The sequence below is a fragment of the Halichoerus grypus genome, chromosome 2 (assembly GCF_964656455.1).
Source record: "Halichoerus grypus chromosome 2, mHalGry1.hap1.1, whole genome shotgun sequence".
In the NCBI taxonomy this organism is placed as follows: Eukaryota; Metazoa; Chordata; class Mammalia; order Carnivora; family Phocidae; genus Halichoerus; species Halichoerus grypus.
The window spans coordinates 166538111-166560067 of record NC_135713.1 but is presented as its reverse complement, the minus strand read 5'-3'; the positions used below and the strand labels follow the sequence as shown (position 1 = coordinate 166560067).

Sequence of the window (21957 nt, the reverse complement as noted above, 5' to 3'; positions counted from 1 at the left end):
GCTCCCCCATACACGTGTGCCCCGCGTGCACCCAGCCCCCATCCCTGCAGCAGCAAAATGCCAAGAGCACTTTGCTTGTGGGGAGAGAGCAGGGGTGGCTAGGACCAGGCCTGGGGGCCAGGTCAGTGGTGACAGAATCAAGGGAAGATTCCCAAGGGGCAGGGAGTCCTCAGTAACAAGGGGGGAAGGAGGGGAGTCCTTGGGCAGGGGTTTGGGAGTTGGTCGATTTTATCCCAGCGGTGCCAGAGCAGCAGTGACTTGTGGGTGGGCAGGCTGCTTCCCTGGGGGAGACAAGTAATGCTCATGAGTCACACCACCCGAAATACAAGCAAAGCTGCCTCCATCGCCTTTTGCTGCAGCCCAGATTGACAAGTTTGTTTGAAATCGCGATCCACGGGGTATATTTATAATCGCACCTTTAAGAGAAATCTTTTTGCAGGCCTCCCCTCCCCCCACCGCCAGCGGCTCAGCTGGCGGGGCTTCTGCGAGCAAAGATACCTCGCGGTGGGGGTGGGGGGCGGCGGCGGCGGCGGGAGCACCACCTGCCGCACGGTGCTGCACCCGCACCAAGGAGTCAGTCCGTGGGCTTGGTGGCCCCAGGCTGGGCGACGAACAGGAGCGGCCTGGCCGCTCTTACTGGCGCACAGCCCACGAGCGGTGGCCGCCGGTTCGCCCCCGATCGACCCCCAGCTATGGAATTTCATTTATTAAATGTCGAGGCGGCTACTGGCAACCCCATCGCTTGGCTGTCTTTGTTTCTCCGCTGTGTGGGCGCGTCTCGAGCACGTGGCAGCTGGAGCGCGCAGACCGGAGGAAAAGCGACCTGGGTTTGGTCTAGGGCCGCGTGGCAAAGAGGCCCGGCTGCTAAGGGTCTAGGTCCCCCAGTCCAGGCTGAGCTCCCCCTCTCCCAGAGCTTCAACACTTTTCAGGAGTCTGATTCACCCTGTTGCCCCCTCCCGCCCGCCAGCTCCCCCTCCCGGCTGGCCCGGGGACTACCTGGGAGTGGCCCAGGCGAAGAGCCACACTCTCCAAACTTTGTTCCGGAAGCCCCCGGCCCCGCCACGGCAGAGCTTCTGGGCCTGGGCCTAGGGATAAAAGGACTTAAGGATTTCCCTTTGGAGATGTCGCCACCTCAGGAAGCGGGACGGTAAAAGAGAAATCGCAGACCAGGTTCTAAAAACAATTTAATGAGGAAATGTACAGGCATTCTCCCGGCCACTCCTAGTTGTCCCTCCCCCGCTCCAGCCCCCTCCCCAACTCCGGCTGCAGCCACAACACTCTGCTGACCCCTCGTGGTAGAGGTGGGCAGCGGTCCCGGGTTGCGGGAGACGCCAGCCGGCTCCTCCCTGGCTGGAGAAAGGGGCGAGGCAGTCCACTCCTCCCTTATCCTTTCCCGCCTGGGCCTGGCACCGCAGGGTGTGGAGGAGGAAGGAGAGAAGACCACACAAAGAAACCTGAGAGAGGCGCGGAGAGTTTGCAAGCTTTTGCTAGCACCTCCCACACAAACACTTTTTGGATTGTTCTAAGTAGGGCTGGTATGGAATCCCTAATTCCTGTCCTGTTCTAGGGTGGGCTCGAGAAGGCACTGGGCCTGGTCCCACCACCTGTCTCAGTCCGCCTGGGTTGCGGTCGGGATGTGCCGTTTCCCAGGGCAGTTACTATCCTTAGCTCACCCCAGTAGGTAGTATTTAGAGTCTCATTTAGAGGTGAGTGGTCTGAGAAAGCAGAAAATTTAAGCAATTTGCTTATGGTCAAGCGGTTAGTAAGGAGGAATTCGAACTCTGGTTTAAGATCCCAATCCCTCCTCCCTCCAGGGACTGGGCCACGCTTCTAGGTCCCTCCAGCCCTTGCAATAGGCAGCCCCAGAGGTCAATTACACTTTTTACCACAGCGTCTGCTGGGCCCCTTCTGGAAGGACCTCTCTGCCCTGGGGTTATTCAGGAAGGACACAGTCTCGGAATCAGTCACTTCCTCTCCTGAGGGGACCACACCGAGTGGAGGTGGGAAGCTGCCACCTGCTGCTTACTCTGCCCAGCCCCACTCTGGTCCTTGCGGAGGACAGCAAATGGGGGGGGGGGGAGGACTGCCCTTCCAGCCTCAGTGGTCATTCCCTTTAAATGTCAAGTGTGGAAGGTGGAATTTAATTTGCTAAGAGGGCAGGGACGACTCCTACATAATAGTTCCACGTGCCAGATCCCTGGTTGCTCCAACGACCTCTGGTACTAATGTCCCGCACCTTTCTCAGGAGTCCCCCCCATCAGTCACTCTCCTTGGAATCTGGATCCCTTCTCACGTTCCACTGGGACCCAAACTCAGTCCTGAAGGCCACAGCTTCCCGCGCCCTCTAAGGCTTGAGCAAGGCCTGTAGCCCCTTCCCTCCCCCCAAAAAGGCAAAACGCCCGTGGGTGGGGGTGCGCCCCTGCCCACCCGGCGTCAGGACACGGTCTCCGTTCCCGCCAGCCCTGGCTCCCTCCCCACCCGCTCATGGGAGCGAGGGGGACAGTGAGGGATCCTCTCCGGCCCCCCGCCACCCGCAGTTCCACGAGGCGGACTACATGCCCCATGATGCCACGGGGCTGAGCTACCACAAGCTCTGCCCCGGGCACCCGGGTCCCCCTCCTCTCTCCTCCGCATCCCCGCATCTCTCGCCGGCCGCTCGGGCTGAGGGCCGGGCAATGCAGCTGCGGGGAGCCGGGGGCGGCGGGCGCGCGTCCCTGCGGCGGCGTCCCCGGGGTTCGCGCCCCGTGCGCCCCCGCGCCCGCTGCGGGCGCCTGCTCCCTCCGCCGAGCGGCGTCTTTGTGTGCGGGGGTGTGGGAGGTGAGGCGCGAGTCCGCGCCGCGGCGCCGAGCGCCCGCTCCCTCCCCGGGCGGGTGGGGGCCTCTCCGCGCCGCCCGCCACCGCCTCGCGAGGACGCCCGCGGCCCGCGCCGCCCGCACAGCGCCGGGCGCGCCACCCCCGCCCGCCGGCGCCGCTCGCACATGCCCGAGCCGCAGCCCTGCGAGCAGGCAGCGCCGGCCCCCCGCCCCGCGGCCCCGGGCCCCGGCTCCGGCGCCGTCCCCCCTCCCCGGCCGGGCGCCGCGGCCCTGGCATGAGGAGCGGGCGATGATCCCGGCCAACGCCTCCGCCAGGAAGGGGCCCGAGGGCAAGTACCCGCTGCACTACCTCGTGTGGCACAACCGCCACCGCGAGCTGGAGAAAGAGGTCCGCGCCGGCCAGGTACGAGCGCCGTCGGGGCGCAGCGGGGACCCCACGGCCGGGCACGCCCGCCGGGTGTGGGGAGGGGGCGCGGCGCGGGCTGTCCCGCCTCCCCGGCGAGTTTGCAGCGCTTCTTTGTTCGCAGCCGCGGCTTTTGTGCTTGTTGACCGGGAGAGGGTGATGGGAGCGGCCCCCGCCCGCTCCCCTCCGGCTCGGACGGACGGCCCACACGTGTTCCGGACCCTCCCAGGTTGGGGTCGGGGACACGGTGCCCCTCCTCGGCCGAGGCGGAGGGCTGCGGGGAGGGGCTGGCGGCTCGGGTCCGCGCTCCATGTGGTGGGAGAGTCCGCGGAGCAGCCGAGCAGCGACACCTCCCGCGTGAGTGTGCGGAGGTGGGCAAGGCCTGCGTCGGGAGGGGGGTCACAGGTCAAGGATCAGAGAATCGGCTGTGACACTCCCAGGCATCCCAGCCCCACCCAGTGCCCTCTACCCTCACGGGTGAGCGCTACATCTGTTTGCTCAGATTGGGCAGAGCCCCTGGATCCCCCAGAGCCCGGCGCCGGCTCTGGAATGGGGAGTGGAGAGAGACACCCCCCTCCCCCGGGGAAGCCCTGAAGGGCCTTGTCCAGGTGCTGAAAGGAGCTCTCCTGCCCTCTGGTGCTGGGGCCTGGCTTCCAGGCGCGGAGGAAGCTAGGGGGCCACTGGGCACAGGAAGGATTTGAGGTTCTGCACACAGAGCGGGCTCCCTGGTTCCTGCCAGTCAGGGAGAATGGTGGGTCAGCCAGCTTTGGCTGGGCGGTGGCCTCCCAGAGGCCTGGGTAAGGGATGGGGTCTCCTGGTCATTCTTCCGGACCAAGGCAGGCACAGTTCACAGGTAGCTCCCAACTGTGCCACAGGCCGCAGATGGGCATTTGGGGTGTGGACAACTCACCCTCCAGGCTGAGGGAGCAGGGGCCAGAGCTGGGCCCAGCCTGCCCTGCTTTGCCTCAGTCTGAGGCCTGCAGACTTGGCCCAGATCTGGGACCCTGGGGGCATGGGAGTGGTTCGTCCAGGAGTTGTCCCCTTGGGGAATATGCCTTTTGAGGGCCACTTCCTGAGTCACAGGAAGTTCAGTTTGAGGAGCTGTTTGCTTCCCAAAGGCTGAGCGAGGTGGAGAGCAAGGTGAGGGTCAGAGAGCGTCTCGGAAGTCCACTACTGAGCCCTCAGAGCAGCAAAGCATCCACTGGCAGAGCAGTCCTAGGAAATGTTGGGGTGACCTGAGCCTCCAAGCCTCTGGGCTGGTTGGGGTGTCCACTTGCATTCCACCTCTGCTCAAACAACGGCACTCCAAGTTGCTCCTCAGACCATGCTTCTGTTTATCCGTTGTAAAGGAAGTGGTTTGCAACCATCGAGCCCTGACGAAGGAAGCGAGGCCTGAGTGGTAGGTCCTGGGGGACAAAGATGAACAAACCAGGCACATCCCTGGCTCTCAAGGAGACCCTGTTCTGGTGATGTGAGCGTGAACGGGGAAATACAGTATGATGTGCTGGGCGCTCGGACAATCCAGTCTCTTCTGACTCTTTTCTGTTTTCCTCCCCTGAGGGCAAAAGAAGACAGGCTTCTGACACAGGTTACAGCTGGAGGGATTTAAATCTGATCCGAGAGGAACTTCCTGATGGGGTGATTGATGATTGGTCCAAGGACTGTTAGGCAGAAGGCGAGTGGCTGAATCTCCAGAAGGTCTTACTTGCACTCCCTTGTCTGAGGGGTGGCTGGTTCTTTTCTTGCTGACATTGGAGAGAGGCAAAATGCCCTGGAAGAAAAGACTCTCACATAGGCCTCTCTGACTGATAGTACTCAAGTCAGCCATCTTGCTGGAGTGAGATTGGGGTGGGGAGCCCGGGAACCCGCTGCATGTGGCGGTGCTTTGGGGCTGCTGAATGTGTTTCTCTTTCCCCTCGGGCTGCCACAGAAACTAGGCACCAGGTTCAGCCCTATCTTCACCCTCCCATCCCTCCCACTTCCCTGGTGTGTTAGTGTTTCCTTGAAAGGGACACCGTCTGCCCTGATCCAGGATGGAGGGGGGAGGGAGGAATATAGGGCACTGGTTGAAGTTAACCCTTGTTCAGCCACAAAGGAGTCAGGCCAGTCCTCTCCTTCGCTCCAGGGGTGCCAAGAGGGGGAATGCCAATCAGTCCGGGTGAGAGAGGCTCCTGGATGTATCTCCGCTCTAGGACTGACCCAGAATGGCCCTTGCATCCAAAATGTGCACTATTCAGTCCTTAGGGCATGGCGCCCCCAGGGAGAGCCGAAGGTGCCCTACCCAGCCCTTTCCTGCCGGGGATGGGCCTGGGGGCAGCCACCTAACATCATAATGAAACCCTGTAGACCCTAGACATCCCAGCAGGGGTTCCCTGACCTCTGGTGCCCCTAGCACCCACTGTCCCAGAACACATCCAAGCTCTCCTCAAGCACGCAGCAGCTGGGTTTCCCTGGCTGCCTCTTCTGCGCTCCAAGAAAGCCCTGCAGAGGCCCTCCCATGGGCAGGCTTGGCCATGCTGGTAGGCTGGGGAGGGGGAGGGCATGGCAGGCTTCAGAGCAGATTCGATGGCTTTGCTCAGTGCCCTCACCCCTATAGCGCTTCTTCGGGGCTGGAAGCAGGGAGCGGTGGGGAGATGGGAGGTGCTCACCAGGTGTTTTGGTGAAGGGAAGGGTCCATGACCACCCCTAGTTGGCACCCAGCAGGATGGTGGTTGCTGGGCGCCCTGCTTCCTGTCACACACACGCCCGCCAGACCGGGAGGGGGCAGGGGGCTGTAGGCCAGTGGATGTGCCAGTTTCCCCTTGGCTGACAAGGCCGTGAGGTTGGCTCAGCTGGCTGTGTTCTTGAGTCACAAGTCCCTGGTGTTCCCTGGGGGACAGGAGGTGGAGGTTAGGCTGCAGAGCTCCCTGTGGGAGGGCTGAGGGGAGCGGGGTTCTTCCCTTGGCAACAGGCACTCTGGAGGGGGCCAGACTGTGTTCCTAAGGAATCATTTTCTTTCTTCCTGGGGCTGCCTCCATCATGGTCCTCCTCCCTGATTTCCTCAGTTCATTCTCCTGACCTAGAAACAGGCAAGATGGGATTGTGGGGGCCCTAGATCCTCAGGCAGAGGCTACCCCACCCGGGGTACCTGGTGTGTCCCAGAGCACCTGTGACCCCCTCTCCCCCTCAAGTAGGCAGTCCCACAGCTGACGAGTTGGGAAGCTCAAGAGAGGGACCCACAAACCCCAGAAACCCAACATCAATGTGTCTGGGAAACAGGGGAGGGGCTGCGTGGGGCAGGATGGAGGGGGGCTGCGTGGGAGGAGAGTCAGTAGGTGCCACCCGCAGCCTCCCAGCTCAGCTTGAGGAAGCATCCGGCCTGCCTGACCCTTGAGTGAGCTCAGGCCTACCTGGTGGGAAGGCTGGGAAGCAGTGGCCACCCCAGCCTCTGGTGGTCCTCCTTGGGGCTGGGGGAGGCAAAGGAGCAGGGAAAGGAGATCAAGGCTAAGCACGCCAGGCTGTATGCTCTGGGCCCTTCACCTTTCTTCTCCAGCTGTGTACATTTGGTGTGTCCTTGTAAGATTTCATCTAACAAAAGGATTCTGCTAATGCTAAACCAGTTTGAAAAATACCTGCTAGTGCCTGTGGGCTCAAGGGGTACGCAGTGTGCGAGTTCACTGGCCACAAATGCGCGTGTTACGCATCAGTAGGCTCCTGCAGATCCAGAGGGCGTCTGAGCACGCGGGTGCAGTACACCCAGGAGAGCGCGCGGAGGCCGAAGGAGTAGGACTGGGGATTCCTGTGGCACCTGTTCCACGTGTGTGTGCGTCTAGGTGTGGGCCTGGGTAGAAGCAGGGCGTCCCTCTGCCCGGGGAGCCCCAGCCCCTAAGCTCAGTAGACCCCCGCTTTTGTCCAGCGGACGCCTGCTGGGGTGTAGAATTTCATTCTCCTGGTGGGGAGGGCCAGGTGTTAGGTTTCATGGGAACCTTTTTCATTCCAGCAGTGAAAGAGCTGCAGGCCTTTGCTGAAGAAATGAATGAATTTGCCCACCTGGGCCCGGGGCAAGATGCCACTTCCACTGCAGGCCCTGCTTTGGGCGGGTTGGGGGAGCTTCTCTGGGGGTCGGCTGGGTGTATGCGGGGGGGCCCACATGGGCCCCGGCAAACAGCAGGGCCCTGGGGACCGCGGGCAGAGCCCCTGAGGAGTGGAGGGAGGGAGCATGCCAGCCTCTCTCGGGGGCCTGGAGGTGAGGCACCTGAGGGGGAAGGGAGGCAGGCAGCATCTGGAACCCTAGGGGTGCCGGGTGGGGTGCCCTGCCCGCTCCCTGGGGCCTTGTTAGCAGCAGTAGCGGGTCCGGGCAGGGCTGGCGGGCCCCGAGATGGCTCAGCTGCAGCTCCCTGGGAAGACTCCTGACTTCCCAGCTCAGGAGCTGTGGGCCCTCCGTCCCACCCCAGGACTCAGGGCCCACCTCGGTGGTCGGCCGCCCAGGGGCTCGCCCATCCCATAATAGGGAAAGACTAAATAGTGCTCTCCCTCCTCTGTGGGGAGCTGGTGTAGAGGAGCGCGGGGTGGGGGGCGCTCAGATCTCTAAGTCACAGCTCACAGGGCCCCGCGGGCCAGGCACGCTTTGTTGTTTTTGTTTTTCCTGAGGTTCCTAATATATTTAAAAATGAAGAAATGAGGGTGCCTGGCTGGCTCCACTGGTAGAGCTTGTGACCCCTCATCTCAGGGTCATGAGTTCAAGCCCCACGTTGGGCATGGAGCCTCCTTAAAAAATTAAAAATAAACAATGAAGAAATGCCAACAGAGGGTTATAAAAATTATGTAAATTGCTTAAATTATTTAAAATGTTTTGTTTGTGACAATGGAGTTCATTCTCATGTTTTAAAACATATTCAGCTGTTGTTAGAGGCTTGTCATGAAAAGGCAGTAGTCCTCACCCCAGCCCTCCCCACCTCTCTCATTCCCTGGAGGCGGCCACCTTGAACTCTAGGCTGTTCTGTTATTTACCTCCATAATTATAAACAATATACGTCTACGACCATTTATTGGTTTGTCAGTTTTACCTGTTATTGCCTTCCCCTCCCCATATCCCTTAAATATAGTCACTTCTGCATTTGTTGAACAAATATTTATGAAGCACCGGCTCTGTGCCAGGCCTGTCTAGGGGCTGGGGATGTAGCATGGAACAGAACACACAGGGACCCTCCCTCTGTGGGGCTTACAGTCTCGGTGAGGGAGACAATGAAAAAATGAACAAGCAATCTAACGTGGGAAGAGAACTAAAGCAGGATCAGTGGCGACAGATAAATACATAGCAAGTGTCATGTGAGACGGGTTGTAAGGGCAGGCCTTTCTGAGGAGGTGACATTTGAGCGGCCACCTGCACGGAGTGAGGGAGAAAATGCCGAGGCCACCTAGGGTGTCGAGCAGAGTAGAGTTTGGAGGAGAGGTGGGAGAGCACATGAGTTCAAGGAGATGTCCAGGGCTGTTGGATTCTATTCTAAACAGGATGGGAAGCCTTGGGAGTGTTTTGAACTAAAGGGTGTCAGGATCTGCGGAACATTTCACAGGATGATGGATGCTGCGATGGGTCATGGGGAGAACAGACCTAAGAAGCCAAGAGAGGAGTGAAGAGACCACAGGGCCACCGGGTGAGAGATAGGGTGGCTGCCACCAGCATGGTAGCCTCAAGGTGATGAAAACTGAGAAGAGTCTGGATCTGTTTTGAAGGTAGAGCCCATGAGATCGCATCTATGCTGATGGATTAGATACGGAAGGTGAGAGAGAAGGAAGAGAGAAAGACAGTTACAAAAGTTTTGTTTGTTTGTTTATTTTTACCAAAAAAGGGGGTGAACTGAGGTAATGTTTCCTACGAGGGGAGAATTGGGGCAGGTGCAGCTGTCCAGGAATGGCTGGAGTGAAGAAGGCAAGGGAAAGATGAGAAGTTGCAGGAAGTCGGGATGTCCCATTTTGTCTCATGAATTCAGTTATCTTTTCATATATTTCTGAGGATGTCAATTACCGTTTTCCCTCCAGAAAGTTTTCTCCTGTTTCCTGCATTGACAGTGTTTCCTCTGGGTTTTTAGCATCTGTTTGCATGTTTTGGTATCTTTCATGTTGGTGGCTTTCCTCAAATGTCCAGTCACCCTTGGCTGTTGGAGCATATTTAAGAATGGGGGTGTGGAGGGGTACCCAGGTGGCACAGTGTCTGACCCGGTTTCAGCTCAGGTCACGATCTCGGGGTCGTGAGATCGAGCCCCGTGTCAGGTTCCGCGCACAGTGCGGAGTCTGCTTGGGATTCTCTGTCTCTCTCCGTCTGCCCCTCCCACTCGTGCTTGCTCGCTTTCTCTAAAATAAATAAATCTAAAAAAAAAAAGAGAATGGGGGTGTGGAGCTTATTGATGCGGTACTACTACGCAATGATTGGCTGGCAAGCTGGCCTGCTTATTGTAGGATCCCCAAATATCTGTACCCAGAGGTCTCTGGTGCCTCTAGTGTCTCCAAAGAAGAATCCTCCAATCTCCTGCTAGGGGTGGGATGGGGCAGTGGTGTGGAGGCAGGGAAGGGACTGAGCTTTCACTGTTCACTACTTTTTAGCCCCATGACCTCATCCTCAGGCCAGTGTCCCCAAATCCAGTGCATCTCAGGCTCAGTTTCTACAGAGAATAAATTCCTGGCATCCTATGGAGGGGAAGGGGGGCATCTCCCAGATTTTCAAGATTGGGGAGGGGGCCAGGGGTTCTGAATTTTAACCAGCTCCCCTGTATTTAGCTCTGAGCCTCACTCACACCTCTGCCATCCCCACTGCCTGCATGGTCTGGACATTTCAAGGGTGATCTGGCCTGACACTCACTGGGGTTCCCCTATGTGAATGCTTGGGTTCTAGTACCCTCTGCTCCCCTAAGTCAGTTGTAATGCCTCAGCCACTTTCCACGTTCTAAAGATGCGTTAACATTTCTCATCTGCTAACATCTTTTCTCTTTACTCTTGTGGGTTTTAAATATTTTATTGACATTCTTATACTTACTCACAAATTTTCCTTTTGGGGCACTCTTCATTCCTTTGTACGGATCTAAGTTTCCATCTGTTAACATTTTCCTTCCACTTGAATAACTTCCTTTAACATTTCTTGCATGTCTTCTGGTGATAAATTCTCTTAGCTTTTTTTGTTTGTCCACAAAAATCCTCATTTCCCCTTCATTTTTCACGGAATATAGAATTCTAGGTCAACATTTTTCCCCCCAGCACTTTAAACATTTCATTCTATTGTTTTCTAGCTTGCATGGTTTCCCTTGAGAAGTAGTCATTATTTCCTGTGTTCTTCATAGTGTGTCTCATTTCTCAAAAGGATTCTAAGATTTTGTTTTTATCACTAGTTTTCAGCACTTGATTATGATGGGCCTTGGTGTAGTTTTCTTGGTGTTTGCCTTGCTTGGGATTCGTTGCATTTCTTGGTTCTGTGGGTTTATCATTGTGTTAGTTTGTGCAAAAAATTACCACAGACTGGGTGGGTTAAAACAACAAAATTTTATTCTCTCATTGTTTTGGAGGTTGGAAGTCCAAACTCAAGGAGTCAGCAGGGCCCCACTCCTTCCAAAGGCTCCAGGGGAGAATCCTTCCTTGCCTCTTTCAGCTTCTGGTGTCTCCAAGCATTTCTTGGCTTGTGGTTGCATAACTTCATTCTCTGCCTCCTCTTTACATAGAACTTCTCTCTTCATGGATCTCTCCTTTGTATGTCTTATAAAGACATCTCATTGCATTTAGGGCCCACCTGGATAATCCAGGCTGATCTCAGGGCACCTGGGTGGCTCAGTCGGTTAACCATCCAGCTCTTGGTTTCTGCTCAGGTCATGATTTCAGGGTCATGAGACTGAGCCCTGCATCAGGCTCTGCACTCAGTGCAGAGTCTGCTTGTCCCTCTCCCTCCCCCTCTGCCCTTCCACCCCACCCTTCACACACATGCATGCATATGCTCTCTCTCTCTCAAATAAATAAATAAAATCTTAAAAAAAAAAAAACCCACCCATATTCCAAAAAAGATCACATTCACAGGTTCTGGGGGTTAGGGTATAGACATATATTTTGGGGGGGGGCACCACCATTCAACTCCCTACAGTAATTAAAAAAAAAAAACAAATTTGGAAAAATGTTTAATGTTATCTATTTAAATTTAAATTTCTCTTTAAATTTATCTCTTTAAATTTTAAAAAGATAATGTTATCTCTTTCAATTTCAATTTTTTAAAGATTTTATTTGAGAGAGAGCATGAGCAAGAGAGAGAGAGAGAGAGAGCACGAGTGAGCATGAGCAGGGGGTAGGGGCAGAGGGAGAAGCAGACTCCCCACTGAGCGGGGACCCCCCCCCCCCCGGGATCATGACCTGAGCCGAAGGCAGACGCTTAACCAACTGAGCCACCCAGGTGCCCCTAAATTTAAATTTTAAAGAGATACTGTACCTCTGAAACAAATAATGCAATATATGTTAAGAAAAAAAAAAAAGAAGAAGATAGCAGGAGGGGAAGAATGAAGGGTGGGAAATCGGAGGGGGAGGCGAACCATGAGAGACGATGGACTCTGAAAAACAAACTGAGGGTTCTAGAGGGGAGGGGGATGGGAGGATGGGTTAGCCTGGTGATGGGTATTAAAGAGGGCACATTCTGCATGGAGCACTGGGTGTTATGCACAAACAATGAATCATGGAACACTACATCAAAAGCTAATGATGTAATGTATGGTGATTAACATAACAATAAAAATTTTAAAAAATTAAAAAAAATTTTAAAGAGATAATGTTATCTCTTTAAATTTCTTATTTCTCCTACTTTCTTATCCTATCCTTTGGGGACTCCAATCACACATATGTTAGAATGCCTTATAGTGTCTCATAGATAGTTGAGGCTCTTTGAATGTTTTTCAGTACCTTTTTCCTCCTCTGTGCTCCATTTCTGTTCTATGTGTTCTGTTGTTATATCTTCAAGTTCACTGATTTTTTTTTATTCTGTAGTGTCTAATCCAATGAATTTTTCATTTCAGATATTATACTTATCTCTTACTCTTTCCCCATGAACATTGTGTTCATGTGTTTCTGTAAACTCATGAGCACATTGAGCCATTCACCATCTTTATCATTTCTTTTTTTCAAGGTTTATTTATTTGAGAGAGAGAGAGCACACGGGTGGGAGGGGCAGAGGGAGAGGGAGAGAGAGTCTCAAGCAGATTCCACGCTGAGCGGGGAGCCTGACTGGGGGCTTGATCTCACAACCCTGAGATCATGGCCTGAGCTAAAACCAAGAGTCTGACACTTAGCTGACTGTGCCACCAAGGTGCCCCATCTTTATCATTTCTGAATATCTCCCAATTATGGGTCATATTTTCCTACTTCTTTGCATGTCTAGTAATTTTTTTCTAGTAGTTTGTAACTGGGTATTAGATATTGCAAATATCATATTAAGCATCTGGATTTTATTGTCTTCCTTTAAAGACTGTTAGGCTTTGTTCTGACCAACTAAGCTAAGTTACTTGTAAATCAGTTGGATCCTTGTGAGATTACTTTTAAACTTTATTAGATTGGATTTAGGTGAGCCTTTTCTCTCAGGATAGTTTAGCCCTACTACTAAGGCATACCCATTCTTGGGTCTCTGTGGAATACCCTGGGCAAACAACAAGGACTCTCCACTCTAGCAGGTTGGAGCTTGAATGTCTCCTTGCCCTGAGACATGAGAATTGCTGATAATTTACCAGCTTATTGCTCCTTTTCTATCTAGTGTTGCCGAGTTTCACTCTACACAGGCCAAGTTTAGTATTCATTCAGCAAAGACTTGGAGGAACCCTATGCAGATTTCTGGAGCTCTTTGCACAGCTCACTCCTTCCTGAAACTCTGTCCTGCAACTTCTTGCTAGCTCAGCCTCCCTGAACCCCTTTCTCTGTCTCCTCAACTCCCAGCAAGACTACCATGCTCTGCTAGAGATTCCCCTCCCTGAATTGCTGTCTAGAATGTTCTTCCACGTAGAAATCTAAGCCATCATAGGGCCTACCTTGTTTGTTTCTCTTACTTCAGGGATCACAGTCCTGGGCTACTTGTTGCCTACTATCTGAAAACAATTATTTCATGTATTTTGAAGCAGTAGTTTTCTTTGTTTATGGGAGGATGATTTCAGCTTATCTCATCATGGTTGCAGTAGAAGCCTTTTGACTGGCATTTTAATCAAGTTTGGGGATGGAGAGGAGGAGTTACATGCATGTGGTCAGTTCACTGTATTTAGCTAGAGGCCTTAGGCTCCTGAAATATATATATATATATATATATATATATATATATATATATATATATATATATATATATATATATATATTTATTTATTTATTTAAAAGATTTTATTTATTTATTTGACAGAGAGAGAGACAGCGAGAGAGGGAACACAAGCAAGGGGAGTGTGAGAGGGGAAGCAGGCTTCCTGCTGAGCAGCGAGCCCGATGCTGGGCTCGATCCCAGGACCCTGGGATCATGACCTGAGCCGAAGGCAGATGCTTTAACGACTGAGCCACCCAGGCGCCCCCTGAAATATATTTAAATATTTATGTTTAACAGACATGTTTTTTATCACCCGACAAAAATCTCATACTATCATCATGCTATTCACAAAACAATAATAGGATTTGTAAAAAAAAATTTAAAAAAAAGTTAATACATAGTGTTCCACAGGCAAAGGACATGGGTTTGAAATGGTACCATGAACATATCCTTTCATTCCTGTCAATCTATTACAACAACTGTTAAGCCTCACTCAGTGATAATGTCAATGATCTAGATTGATAGCCCTTCCTGAAGGTGTGATCTTGGACCTGTAGGCTGGGTCCTGCCTCAGGTGCCCTCCTTGACCAACAGCCTCTCTAGACCACCCTTGAACCCTAGGCTTACTCTTCCCAGGCAGCCCAGTTTGGAGCCTTGGAAGAGTCAACCCAGTCAGGGGACGTAGGTGGACAGGAAAGGAGGAAGGGCCTTCCTTCCTCAGAGCTGCTTCCTGCCCTGTCCCGCAGGCCTCTTTTCACCCCCCCCCCCCCCGTTGCCTGGTGAGGTGGGCAAGGCAGGGCGGCCGGGTGGCTCCTACCCGCCTAGAGGCTGTTGGGCTCAGATGGGCTGCCTCAGAGGTGACCAGGGATACATCTTCACCTCCTTCTCCAGGTGGACATCGAGCAGCTGGATCCCCGCGGGCGGACTCCCCTGCACCTGGCCACCACACTGGGACACCTTGAGTGTGCCCGCGTGCTCCTAGCCCACGGTGCAGATGTGGGCAGGGAGAACCGCAGCGGCTGGACAGGTGGGCGCCCCTGCTCACCCCTGCCCCACAGCCAGGGTCTCCCAGCTTCGAATGCTCCCCCTGGGTGAGCGGACGGGGGCCCTGGGGAAGGGTTCTGCCCTGACGTTGCCCCCCCCACCCCGCCGCCCCGCAGTGCTTCAGGAGGCTGTGAGTACCCGGGACCTGGAGCTGGTGCAGCTGGTGCTACGGTACCGGGACTACCAGCGGGTGGTGAAGCGGTTGGCGGGCATCCCCGTGCTCCTGGAGAAGCTTCGCAAGGTGAGGGCCAGCCTCTCAGCCTCCCCACCGCAGCCCTCGAGCCCTGTGTCTAGCATAGACTTAGGCACCCTCCTTCTCATTCTCCAGGCCCAGGACTTCTACGTGGAGATGAAATGGGAGTTCACTAGCTGGGGTAAGGGGGCCGGGGTGGGGGGCTCTCTGGGCATCCTCCCACCCCAGGGTTTTTGCACCTGCTGCTCCCCTGCGTGGTGCTTTTCCCGGGGCTCCTTCTCATCGTTGAGTTCCCAGCTCAGTGCCACCCCCTTAGCTAAGCTTTTCCATGCTGCCTCAGACACTGTCTGGATTCCATTATTATTACTTCCTTCACTTTGTAAGGATCCGCTCGTTTGTTTGTTACTTGTCACTCCTTGCTAGAAGGTAAGTGCCCAGAGGGCAGGGGTCCTATCTTGTTCAATGTTGTATCCTCAGTGACTAGAATAGTGCCTGGTACACAGTAGGTGGTTAATAAATATTTGTTGGAAGACGGGATGAAAGATTGAGTGAGTGAATTAACAAATGGTGGCTATGGGGCGCCTGGGTGGCTCAGTCGTTAAGCGTCTGCCTTCGGCTCAGGTCATGATCCCAGGGTCCTGGGATGGAGCCCGCATTGGGCTCCCTGCTCAGCGGGAGGCCTGCTTCTCCCTCTCCCACTCCCCCTGCTTGTGTTCCCTCTCTCGCTGTGTCTCTCTCTGTCAAATAAATGAATAAAATCTTTAAAAAAAACAAAAAAACAAAAAACCAAATGGTGGCTACTAGGGACTTGCTGGCGGCTCGGACGTGCCTGTGTCCGGCTTCAGGTTGCTCACGTCGGAGTGACTGGTTTACATTCACGTGGGGGGAGTTGGGGAGTTCTCTCCTCCTTTCCCGGCCACACCGCTGAACCTGACCCCCGTGCCCCGAGGTGGCCCAGGTTGGGTGGGCCAGGCAAATTGAAGCCACCTCTGACCTTCCCTTCCACCTAGTGCCCTTGGTGTCTAAGATCTGTCCCAGCGACACCTACAAAGTGTGGAAGAGCGGGCAAAACCTTCGGGTCGATACCACGCTCTTGGGCTTTGACCACATGACGTGGCAGCGAGGGAACCGCAGCTTCGTCTTCAGGGGCCAAGGTCAGGCAGGCAGGAGGTGGGGCAAGGTGGGAAGGCTGGGGACACCCCCCTGCCTGCCCCCCCCCAAACACCCCTGTGCTGTTCTGTGGCTGGCAGATACAAGCGCCGTGGTCATGGAGATTGACCATGACCGCCGCGTGGTGTACACGGAGACGCTGGCCCTGGCCGGGCAGGACCGGGACCTGCTGCTGGCGGCCGCCCAGCCCACGGAGGAGCAGGTGCTAAGCCGGCTCACTGCGCCCGTCGTCACCACACAGCTCGACACCAAGAACATCTCCTTTGAGAGGTGAGTGGGCACAGCCTTGGTAGCCTCGAGCCAGCCTGCTGGGGGCCCCTCACCTGGACCACTCTGCTTCCCCAGGAACAAGACTGGCATCCTGGGCTGGCGCAGCGAGAAGACCGAGATGGTGAACGGGTACGAAGCCAAGGTGAGGCCGCCGCCCCCTGATCCGGGAGCCCGCGGCTCTGGCCTACAGCCGGCTGGGCGGGGCTTCGCGCCCACCCCTCCCAGCCTTGGAGGTGCCGAGGCCACGCGGCGTGCAGGGAGGGCACGGGACTAAGAGGCAACTGATGCGGACGCCAGAGTTTATTGAGCACTTACTGTATTCATGTTCAGGGCACCGTCCCCGTGTTTTATTTGCATGACGTATGAATACGCATGCGCGCGCGCACGCACTCAGTCCCAGCAGCCCTTTTGGGAAGGTGCTATTATTATTATTCCCGTTTTACAGATGTTCATTGAGCCTTTCCCACAGTATCCCATTTCGTCTTCACCACGACCGTGGGGGAGGGTATTGGCCCGTTCTCTGATGAGGAAACGGGCTTGGAGTGGTCACATGACCCGTACGGGGTCACTCAGCTATCAGTGGCCCAGCTGAGGTTCAGACCTTGGCTGCCTGACTCCAAAGCCAGGCCTTTACCCCTGAGGATACTGTGTTGGTCCCTCTGGGACCCCTGTCACCCCCACGGGGCCAGAGGGTGGCGCCGGTGAAAGCAGGAGCTAACACGTGCAGCATGGCCCTGCGGGGTGTCCTCCTGGAAGACTTCCCTGGCCCGCTAGGCTGGGCTAAGGCCTCTGCTTTTGGTTCCCACAGCCCTGTGCTCCCCCCACCAGAGTGGGTCTCACACTATGTTGTAACTACCCCTTTTCTTGTCTCTTCAACTAGTGTGTGAACCTCAAAAGGGTGGGGATTGTCTCTAGTTGTGCTCGTTCACCGCTGTACCCCTGATGTCTGCCTCAGGGCCTGGCACATAAAGGCTCCTCACAGAATGTTTGTTGAATGAATAAGAGAATGGATGAATGACTTCATATATTTACTTGCCCAAAGGCTGGGAGATTGGAGCGAACAGCTCCCCTGTCCCCCAGTGGACCCTCCTTTGCAGAAAGTGTTCATAATGCCCTTGGGGGCAGGAGGTAGGGTACTGGAATTGTCTTTGAGCCCTTTCCTCATCTGTCCCCAGGTATATGGGGCATCCAATGTGGAGCTCATCACCCGGACGCGGACAGAGCATCTTTCAGAACAGCACAAGGGCAAGGTCAAAGGTAATGAAGCGGAGGTGGATGGGGAGAGGTGTGAGGGAGCAGCGCCCACTCGAGTCCCTCCATCAGTGCTCCCTGTGACATCCCAGCAAAAGCCGGGTAGTTTATTCACGCAAACACATTTCAGTTCAAGTGCCGAGTGCTAATAATTGAGAGTGACTGCCTGGAGTGCAGCTAGGAAGATTCTAGGCAACGTTCGGGCTCAATGGGAGGGAACACTACAGCTGATAACTGATGTCCGCAGTGGATTTGGGGCGGAAGCGTCATGTGTGCGGTTTATTGGCCGTCCCCGTCCAGTGGACCAGGCCCTAAGCAGTAAGTCAGGGGCCTGCCACTGATCCTCTGTGCCTCTTGATACCACACCTGACTCTTGGGCATCAGTGAGTCTCTCTAGAGTAGCAAGATGGGAGAACCAAATGAGGTAATTAAGACAGAGGTGCCCGAAGGCAAACACAGACAGACACATGCATACCCCAGCACTGCTCACCAAAGGCACATATTTCTTGTCCAGTGTCACCAACCTGGACCCTTTTGGAAGTTCCTCCAGAGCCCCAGGCCTATTTTTATTCCCGCTGTGCTTGTAGTGGTCCTGGTCCCTGTCCCTTAGAGTCCTCAGTTACCTTCAGATGCAGGTGCCCGAGTGTTTGGTGTGGCTGAGCAGTCCTCCCCACCTGCCAGGAACCAGCCTCCTCACTAGGTCTCGGGGGCTGGCATGGCTGAGGGTTCAGTGTCCTCTGAGACGCCACATTTCTTGTAGGCTGTAAGACACCTCTGCAGTCCTTCCTGGGAATTGCCGAGCAGCATGGGGGCCCCCAAAATGGGGTGAGTGTGTGCCAGGGGTGCCCTCGTGTGGAAGGGTGTGGATGTGGCTCAGGAGGCAGCCTGGGAGGCGTCCTGCCCAGCATGGCCTGTGTGGAACCACTTTCCACACTGCCCAGGGCCATGTCAGCTGCACGGTGGCTGGGGGGGATGGCTCTGGGGCCCACGATCCCAAATGGTTGGCCTGGCATCAGACTGAGAAGGGCTCACGGGCACCCCCTCATGTGGTACAGACCCTGATCACTCAGACTCTGAGCCAAGCCAACCCCACTGCCATCACTGCAGAAGAGTACTTCAACCCCAACTTTGAGCTTGGCAACCGGGACATGGGCCGCCCCATGGAACTCACCACCAAGACACAGAAGTGAGGCCCCCTATAGTGCTGGGGAGGGCTGGGCGGGGCGGGGCTGGGCGGGGTCTCCCGAGGGTACTCGGAGGCCGTGGCTTCCACTATGCCCCTCACCCCTTGGGATCTGGGGGGGCAGGTTCAAGGCCAAGCTGTGGCTGTGTGAGGAGCATCCCCTGTCCCTGTGTGAGCAGGTGGCCCCCATCATTGACCTCATGGCTGTCAGCAATGCGCTTTTCGCCAAGCTCCGGGATTTCATTACCCTACGCCTGCCGCCTGGTTTCCCGGTCAAGATTGGTGAGACCCCAGCCCCATTTCCTCTCAGCCGCTGGGTGTGTGTGTGTGTGTGTGTGTGTGTGTGTGTTGGGGCGGGTAGGGCTTAGATGAGGTAAAGATTAGGGGTGCCTAAGGTGTGAGAAGGTGAGTGGTGGCACCCGCTGTTTCTTCATCCTCAGAAATCCCAATCTTCCACATCCTTAACGCTCGCATCACCTTCGGTAACCTCAATGGCTGCGACGAGCCGGTGCCGTCGGTGCGCGGCAGCCCCAGCAGTGAGACCCCGTCCCCAGGCAGCGACTCCTCCAGCGTCAGCAGCTCCAGTTCCACCAGTGAGGCCCTCCCCATCTGCGCGTCTGCCCGCACGTCCCTCCCCACCGAGCACCGGCCGGCTCCCTGCGCAGGCGGGAGGCCGGAGGGTGCGTGCGGCCACGCCCTGACCCCCAGCCTGGCGTCCTCAGCCTCGTGCCGCGGCTGCGAGATCTCCCCCGCGTTGTTCGAGGCCCCACGCGGCTACAGTGTGCTGGGCGGCCAGCGGGAGGCGGCGGCCCGCGACGACGACGACGACCTGCTGCAGTTCGCCATCCAGCAGAGCCTGCTTGAGGCGGGCAGTGAGTATGACCAGGTGCGTCCCCGCCGTCGCGCCGCCCCACGGGACTGCGGCCAGCCGTGCCACCCTGGCCAACTGGCCACGTCCCTCCCTCCAGGTCACTATCTGGGAGGCGCTAACCAACAGCAAACCGGGCACTCACCCCATGTCCTACGAGGCTCGCCGACAGGACAGGTCAGTGCCCGCCTGTCCTGACCTAGCACCCCTCCCCCGAATAACACATGCACGGAGTCCCTCAGGACCCTGTCGCAGTGGGTGAGGGCACCAATGGCTGGGCGGCCCCTCGTGGCCCCAGGAAACCGTGGTACCCTCCGTAGGGCCCCTACTGGTTTGCACACGGCTTCCACCCCCACCCTTTCCTCACTCCAAAAGCAGCCTCAAGGCCTTCAGACCCTTACCGGGCAGGATGTTAGGGCTGGGGTTCTAGAAGATGCCCACACGCGCTGGTCCACCGTCAGCTGCGAGGATGGGCTTTGTAGGGGCAGAGATCTGTCACAACTGGGTGGGAGCCAGGGAGGTGACGCAGGACTCATCGCCTCCAGCGGAGGGTGGCGACGCCTCCTCTGTCCTGGGGCCCCCACGCAGTCTCCCGGCCCCGCTTATGGGCAGGCGCGCCCCGGAACCCTCGACGTATCTTACCCGCCCCCAGGAGCGCCCCGCCCACGCCGCAGCGCCAGCCCGCGCCCCCCGCGGCCCTGGCGTCGGTGCCCAGCCCTCGGCACAGCCCGCGCCCGGGCGGCCACGTGTTCCGGAGCTACGACGAGCAGCTGCGGCTGGCCATGGAGCTGTCGGCGCAGGAGCAGGAGGAGCGGCGGCGGCGCGCGCGCCAGGAGGAGGAGGAGCTGGAGCGCATCCTGCGGCTCTCGCTGACCGAGCAGTAGCGGCCGCGGCAGGACCCCTGGGCCCCGCCCCGCCCGCCCCGCCCCGGAGCCAGACTCGCTCGGGCCCGCGTGCCCGCCGGGCGCGGCCGGGAGACTGGAGCCGCCGCCTCGGGGCCCTCGGGGCCGGAGAGGAGCCCCTGGCACCAGCCGGGGAGGGGTTCGGCGCGCCCGCGGGGTACCTGTCCCGGCCAGGGCCCCGGAGGCAGCTCGCACGGCCCGGTCCCCCCTGCTTTGCTGTATCCTGACGCCCACCACTCTATCCTGGGCTCAGACTTGTCCGAGGGGGCCAGGCCGTCCTGAGGGGGAGCCGGGTCCTTAGAGGAGCAGTGTCCCCCATCCCTCGCTCCTTCTGGCCGGTCCTCCTTTTCTGCTCACAGAACCCACTGTAGGACACTGTCCGTGAAGCCTTTGCATCTCCGCTCTTCACCCCAGGGGGGCAGCTGAGCTCCCCACGTGCTGTGTTGCTGCTTTGTCCCAGACACAAACCAGCACGTCGAGGGCCCAGCTCCTCCTTCACCCCGGCATTTCAGCGTCAAGTGCACTTAGCGGGGTGCCCGGCTTCCCCAGCCCCCCCACACCCCTCCCGGGTCTCAGGGTGGTCCCAGTTTCTCCTTGGGCGGCCAGAGGTTGGAGTCCCCATCCCCACGGCACACTTTTGTGATCAGGGAGGGTGTCCAAGGTGCCCCCCGCCCCTCCCCCCTCCCCCGGCCTGGGCAAGACCTGATTCCTTCATGATGTCTTGGCAAATGGGGGACAATATTTGGGCTGGGGGCGAACACTAGACCCTGTACCCTGGCCCCGCTTATGGGCAGGTGCACCCTGGAGCCCTCTCACGGGCTCAGGGCCCTGGCACCACCACCCACCCCTTCCCACCAGCTGCTGCTAGCCCTCTGTGGTCGTGTGTCCCACCTGCCCCCAGCCAGGGGCTGACTCTCAAACCCTTCATCCAATGGTGCTAACCCCCGGCTCTCCCCTGCCCCACCCCACCCACCCAGAGAAGCACAGACCCCGCTAGGGGCAGGGGCCCACCGCACACCCTTGTCCGCCTTCTCTCAGGCTGGCCTTCCTGGCTCAGCCGGTGAGGCTCAGCAGGGACACAAAAGGGATGGAAGAAAAGAACAAAGAGAAACTGTTCCTCTCACCTCCTTCCCTGATGCCAGGGGCACCGGACTGACTCTGAGGCACAAATAAAAGAGGCTTCAAACCCGAGGCTTTTCCTGGCTGGCTTTACTGGGGGAAGAACGCCCACCTACAGGTTGGGGGTTCCTTCTGAACCTCAGTGTGGGGAGGGCTCTGAGGTAAAAGAATGCCGGGTGGGTCCTGAGCATGTCAGCACCCCCACAAGCCCAGGGTGGGGTACAGCATTTGCAGAGGCCAGGGGTCTTGGCCCCCTCACCCCCACGCATGCAGGAGGCACAGACGGAGCACTTAGTAAAATATTTCATTCAGTGAGTCTTGTTTTCGTCCTAGAGCCAAAGCCACAGCACAGGGCTGGGGGCCGTTGGGGGGGGGGGCGGGAAGAGGGATATGAACCTGCTTCCATGCCAGTTTTCTGGTTAGTTCTCCGGCGGCGCTGCAGTGAGGAAGCCGCCCTCTCCCCTGCGG

At 56.8% G+C, this 21957-nt stretch overlaps 1 protein-coding gene across 2 annotated transcripts; it reads left to right on the top strand.

The window, feature by feature from the left end:
• Positions 1-3040: 3040 nt before the first annotated feature.
• ANKRD13B (ankyrin repeat domain 13B) lies at positions 3041-21561 on the top strand. Of its 2 annotated transcripts, none has more exons than XM_078068107.1 (15): positions 3041-3216; positions 14381-14516; positions 14650-14774; positions 14862-14907; positions 15737-15880; positions 15977-16166; positions 16242-16308; positions 17342-17423; positions 18178-18242; positions 18473-18603; positions 18725-18882; positions 19041-19193; positions 19323-19486; positions 19569-19645; positions 20121-21561. In XM_078068107.1, the coding sequence occupies exons 1-15, from the start codon at positions 3103-3105 to the stop codon at positions 20350-20352; spliced, it is 1884 nt and encodes a 627-aa protein (XP_077924233.1). In that variant the 5' UTR covers positions 3041-3102; the 3' UTR covers positions 20353-21561. The 2 variants fall into 2 exon arrangements, with proteins under 2 accessions (XP_077924233.1, XP_077924234.1); XM_078068108.1 differs by lacking the exon at positions 3041-3216 and adding an exon at positions 4776-4891.
• The last annotated feature ends 396 nt before the right edge of the window (positions 21562-21957 follow it).

Coding starts and splice junctions, on each gene's coding strand:
- ANKRD13B (XM_078068107.1), top strand. CDS start 3,103: ATGATCCCGGCCAACGCCTCCGCCAGGAAGGGGCCCGAGGGCAAGTAC. Junction 18,243..18,472: donor ATGGGGGCCCCCAAAATGGG/GTGAGTGTGTGC, acceptor CATGTGGTACAG/ACCCTGATCACTCAGACTCT. Junction 18,883..19,040: donor TGGTTTCCCGGTCAAGATTG/GTGAGACCCCAG, acceptor CTTCATCCTCAG/AAATCCCAATCTTCCACATC.